Here is a 6,000-nt window from a genome sequence, read left to right as displayed (position 1 = left end):
GTCTTTGCATGCAGGGCTGGAGGAAACTGTCCCAATAAATTGACACCGGCTGGTATAACAACCCCCGGGCTGAGATGATCGGTATGCCCGGGGAGTCAGAGATGTTCTTGTGGACTTTGGGGATCATGTACAAAAGAGGGACAATCGGGTGCTATATGGTCAACGCATCTCTTGTAGGTGCATCAATGATTGAGTCCAGAATATAATCTAATTCTTGCTTGAACTCACTTGAAGGATCTTTCTGTAAAGGTGAATACACAAGAGTATCCGATAATTGTCGGTTAATTTCTTTAAGAAAGTCAGTGGCATTTTGTACCACCAGACCTCCCCCCTTGTCTGCCGGACAAATGGTAATGGATGAATCTGAGCTCAAACATTTTAATGCTTTCCATTCAGCGGAAGAAAAATTAGAGTGGGTCTGGTTGGTTGAAGATAAAATTGTCGAAATGTCCTGTTCAATCAATCTGTTGAATGTCTGTATAGAAGCATTGGATGACAAGGGGTCAAATTTAGACTTCTTACAGAGTGCCGATGGTACCATTGAAGGTACCATTGTCTTGAAAAACCTCTTCATTTTAGTTGACGGTTGAGTTTGAATTGCTCAATTTTAACTTGAAAGGGGTCCACTTTAGTAGTGGGAATGAAGTTTAACCCTTTGAGCAGTACCTGCCTTTCAATAGGAGACAGGAACCGCATAGAAAGGTTAAAGATGGAATCCGTCACTTATTTTTCTGCGGGAGTTTGGACTGTTTTTTTGTGATGTGGAGGCCAAAATAAAAGGTCCAAAAAGGTTTTACAAGTTGCCCCTGTGGTTGACATTATGTCGGCAAGACTGTGAGAGCGTTTAAAGAAAGAGCTGCTGCTCACAGGTCTGCCATCAAAAATGCATTAACTGGCCAGAGTGACCAGCCGGTTGCACGGCACTTTGGGCCTTATTCTAGTTCACTCTTTGTGACAAAATCCTTCTTAGATGGACAAAACCATGTGCACTGCAGGGGGGCAGATGTAAAATGTGCAGAGCGAATTAGATGTGGGTGAGTTATTTTGTTTCTGTGCAGGGAAAATACTGACTGCTTTATTTTTACACTGCAATATAGATCTCACTTTGAAGTAAAACCCCACCCAAATCTAATTCTCTCTGCACAAGTTACATCTGCCCCACCTGCAGTGCACATGGTTTTGTCCATCTAAGAAGGATTTTGCCAGAAAGAGTGAACTAGAATAAGGCCCATAGAATCATCGAACAAATTCCTAAACTTAAAAGAGGTGGAGATAGGGGGTTAACATTGCGTTGAGCAGAGAGCCGATGGGTTTACTGGCTTAACACTTTGGCCCTAAGGGGGTTGAATAAACATGTTGTTTTTTCTTTTTTTTTTATAATAGGTATTTAATACAGTTCCAGCACACGGTGCATAGTTCTATCTTTGAGACTGCATAGTAATAGTTTGTCACAGTGTGTCTCTTTGCAGTAGACTGACACACTGGTGTTAAGCGGATGTATTATTAACGACCACGCTAAATGTTACATGTGGTGTTCCCTGCTTGTAAATATCAATTTATGTTTATTTTGAATTGGCTCTGGTTGTGGATTAAAGTATATTGTTGTAAATACTTTTTGTGTTTCATGTACGTATTGTTTTGTTGATATGGGCAGGTTCAGGATTCCCTTTACGGCTTCACCAACGGTCTCGCAGGGGTGATGTCATATCGTAGTGCCGGGTGGGATGCCGGAGAGGTGCGTGAACAGTCTGGACAGGTATAAAGGTATGTTTTCTGACACATTGTAACTGTCTTCTGCACCTTGATAAAAAGGACGTAAGGCTTTCAAACGTCGGGTTATTGTAGTAGTGGTGACAAAGACACAGCAGACTTTAAAGTTGCTAAATCATTTATGAAGGGGGCTGCAGGCTTAAATTAGGGATGAGCGGGTTTGGATCCTAGAGATCCGAACCCCCTAAATTTACCTAATCCGGGGCCGGATCTGAGGAGTTCGACGGGTCCCGCCATCTTTCCGAGTCCAAAAGGAGGTCAAAACATCATCATCCCGTGTTGGATTATCGCGAGACCGGATCTCTATAAAAGTCCCGCCTCCGGCGCCATCTTCATTCAGCATGTGAAAACTCAGACAGCACGGATGTGTCCGTGCTGTCTGCACAAAGGGGAAAGCTATGGGGGACAAACTAACACTAAGGGGGGACATACAGCAGTACTAAGGGGAGCGAAACTCATGTGGGAACTAATAGAGGCTGCCCAACTTAATGGGTGCTGCTCAAGGGGGACAACTACAGATCAGGAATCTAAAGGTACAATTACTAAGGGGGAACTAACGGTGCAGGAACTTTTGTACATCTACTAAGGGGGAACTACTGAGGGGGAAACTATACTAAGTGGAAAACTATTCAGGTGTACAACTACTAAGTGGGCATAAGTAAGGCTACTACTAAGGGGGTCTGTTATTTGGGACTACTGTGGGGGACATATCTGAAATCTCTGGACATCGCTTTTTTTTTTTTTTTTTTTTTACTATAGGGCTGCCTCAAATCAGTCCAGCTGTCCGGCCCAGTGTCCCGTATCAGTCCAGGGGAGCTGGATTTTTTTTATTAAAATAAAAAAAGGTGTGGTTTTTTTTTTTTACCTGCAAGGGGTGTTAAGTGTGCCATATCAGTCCAGGGGTGGCCACATGTGTGCTGTATAATTCCAGGGGTGACCTCATGTGTGCCATATAATTCCATGGGTGCCCCATGTGTCCCGTATCAGTCCAGGGGTGACCCCATGTGTGCCATATAATTCCATGGGTGCCCCCATGTATCCCGTATCAGTCCAGGGGTGACCCCATGTGTGCTGTATAATTCCATGGGTACCCCCATGTGTCCCGTATCAGTCCAGGGGTGACCCCATGTTTGCTGTATAATTCCATGGGTACCCCCATGTGTCCCGTATCAGTCCAGGGGTGCCCGCATGTGTGCCGTACAGGGGCGGATTAGCCTGCCGGTAAACCGGGTATTTTCCTGGTGGGCCAGCTCATTAAGATAAAATGCGTCCGTTCACCCTCCCTGCTGGGCTGCGGACCGCCATCTACATGGTTAGCGGCCGCAGCACTATGCCATCATTAAACATGGTCATGGCTGCTGCCAGCCCCGGCTTGCCCAAACTTAAAATGGCCGCGGGAGGGCTGGTGCGCATGCACGGCTGCACACAGCTTCTCCCGCGGCCCCAGTGGTGCAAGTGTGGCGGTACGGCCATAACAAATGACTCGGAGAGCACTCACTGCGCATGCGCAGGTTCACACAGCGCGAACCTGCACATGCGCAGTGAGCGCACTCCGCGTCTTGCTGCCACTCGGAGCTGGCTGATTTGTGTGCTGCAACCCGGCAGTGACCTCCTACTGTCAGTGCAGCACATGGCAGCCGGGACACAGTGGGATGCAGCGCACAATCCTTGCTCCCTCCACCCTCCGGTCTCCTCTCCCCGCGGCTGTCTCACTGTTCCGGGTCCCCATAGCTCAGAGCCCACTCAGCAGCATGGTGCCCCCCAATGCCAGCTCTGGTAATGAGCACCTGCTCCCTGGAGGGAAGGCCAACAGTAATGACGATGTGGCAGCGGAGAGCCAGGCTATGCTGCCCCCTGGGGTTCCCTGGCTAGAGACCCGCTGGTATGCACCCAACTCTCAATGAAGCCCACATGTGAAAGTATGGAGGTATCATCCCCAGTGTGATTTTGCAGTGTAAATGATTGCCGCTTTAGAAAAAAAAAATCTGTTGATTTCTTACCAAATCTCTCACTTTCTGAATCTCTCATTTCATTAAATTTCACCCAGAATGTGACTGCTGCAGGACATAAATAATTCCCATTAGAGAAAGGATAAATAAAAAAGCATTAACTGCACCCAACTACCAATGCCAGGACAGCGTACCCAGTGGTGGCATCTGAATATTCAATTATCCATCAGGTAATGATCCGCAACACATGATCCGCAACACATCCCTAATAAAGTCATTACTGTATGTCTCCCTTTTGTATTTTAGTTGGCAGCAACAGGATGTCCTCAATGCTTTGGGAATACTTGTAAGGAGTATTTGCTCATTGACAACATCATGGCAAACAGATCTGCCTGAGCATCAAGCGATGGTGACTGTGTCATGCACACATTGGAGGGGGCTCCCCCGGGCTGGGAACAGGTTAATCCCGGCGAATCCCCTCCTGCTGCTGCTGCTGCTAGTGTGCTGGAGGCAGCCCCGGGCTCAGAACGCTGCTGGCTGCAGGAGGACACACAGGTGTAATCCGGACGCTGCTGCTGCTCTGTGGTGTGAGCAGTGACTCTGGAGCCGTCTCATGCATGCCTCTGCTGGATCCCGGGGAGGGACTGCGTGCGTGGCCGGGGCACAGCTGCTGCTGCGGCGGGAGACGGAATAGCAGCACAGGGGCTGCAAAAGTTGCCTGGATGAAGCCCAGCCAGTCCCGGGACCAGCATTCCTCTGGGAATGAATCTGCAAACCGATATAATTTCCTTAACAGGACCAGGACGCCAGGTAATTGCCACAGGCACCCTCATCCATATAATATTATATATATATATATATATATATATATATATATATATATATATATATATATATATACATACTTGACTTCTTATTTATTGTGTCTGTCCTCCATATTACGTTGATAATAGGTCTGATCTGTGTTACTTCCATTACCTGTGCTAGTACAGTACTGTGTATATGGGAATACTGGTGGTCTGATACAGTAAACGGGGGTGGTCTGCTGATAGTATGTACAGTATGATAGGTGTATGGGCACAGTAGTACAGTATGCCATAGCAGTGTCTTCAGAAACCTTAATGGGGTTGTTAGTACATAAAATATTCAGCTAGGGCAATGTTACATAGAACAACCAATCTAGGGGAGGTTGGGAGTTTTTGGAAGCAGTTGTGGAAGACTTTTGTTGGCAGATACTGTATGTTGTTGCCAGTGTAATAAGCAGTGCATTGGTGTGTGTGCTACAGTGCAGAACACTTGTCCTGGGACTCTGCTTAGCTGCACTGGTACATACTGTATGTGGTCTCCTAGAATTCATTGTCAATTGAGTGTTTACAAACTTTTAAAATAACTGCCCTCATTTATAGCAGAACTGTAGACGGAGAATAAAATAATGGCGCCCAACAGAGCAATTCAATTGTTGCGTGAATTGTCGCCACTGCACATATTTCAGCTCGGAGATGACGAGTTGAAATGTGAAAAAAAAGTCAGCTGTTTGGGCAAGCAGCACTTTTCCTGTCGCTCCCATTAGTTTAATTGCGCGGCTACCTAGTCTAATTGAGTGCGATAACTAAAGGGCACCCAAAACATTTGGATTGCAACAGGCGCCCGTTACTTATTTGGCATGGGTCATAGGTTGACAGTAATAAGGTTGACCGCTATTGGTGAACAGGCCATAGGTTGACACATGAAAAAGGTCGACATATTAGGTCAACATGGTCAAAAGGTCGACATAAAGAAGTCCGGCATGAGTTTTTCACGGGCTTTGTTTTCTATGTCGTCATAGGTCGACATGGACACCATATAAGCGTACCGCATCTGCTCGCCATGTTTCAGGCGTGGGTATGATCTAACTCTATTTCCACTTGGATAATAAAGTAGGAAAACACCTTTTGTTGAAGAAAAAACGTGAAAAACACATGTCGACCGTTTCCATGTTGACAGTTTCCATGTTGACCTATTGATTGTGTCAACCTTTTGCCTTGTCAAACTAAGGAATATCAACCTTTTTCATGTGTCGACCCATGACCTGTCGACCAATAGTGGTCAACCTATTGACTGTGGACCTGCCGACACCATCCCTTACTTATTGCAGCTTGGAAAATAATAGCATCGTCTCTTATGTATTTATGTTTCAAAATTCTAGGGTATGCATATTCAGGGCTTGTTATTTCATTGTAGGTCGACATGGTTTAGGTCGACACGTGAAATAGGTCAACATGGCTAAGTTAGACAGGGTTGG

The 6,000-nt window shown here is 46.1% G+C and overlaps 1 protein-coding gene across 2 annotated transcripts in view; it reads left to right on the top strand.

The window, feature by feature from the left end:
* The first annotated feature begins 4,043 nt into the window (after nucleotides 1–4,043).
* SGCG (sarcoglycan gamma) overlaps nucleotides 4,044–6,000 on the top strand; it is a 242,880-nt gene continuing 240,923 nt past the window's right edge. The window contains exon 1 of one of the 2 annotated variants that reach the window (XM_083169917.1): nucleotides 4,044–4,529. Coding sequence is in view for 1 of the 2 variants with exons in the window: in XM_083169916.1 (XP_083026042.1) it covers nucleotides 4,482–4,529 (48 nt within the window). In the remaining variant the exon portion in view is untranslated. The remainder of the gene's footprint in view (nucleotides 4,530–6,000) is intronic. The other variant, XM_083169916.1, reaches the window with a different exon arrangement.

Source organism: Crinia signifera, chromosome 2, assembly GCF_055691185.1.
Source record: "Crinia signifera chromosome 2, ASM5569118v1, whole genome shotgun sequence".
In the NCBI taxonomy this organism is placed as follows: Eukaryota; Metazoa; Chordata; class Amphibia; order Anura; family Myobatrachidae; genus Crinia; species Crinia signifera.
The sequence above is the reverse complement of the archived record's forward strand: the minus strand, read 5'-3'. Positions and strand labels throughout refer to the sequence as shown.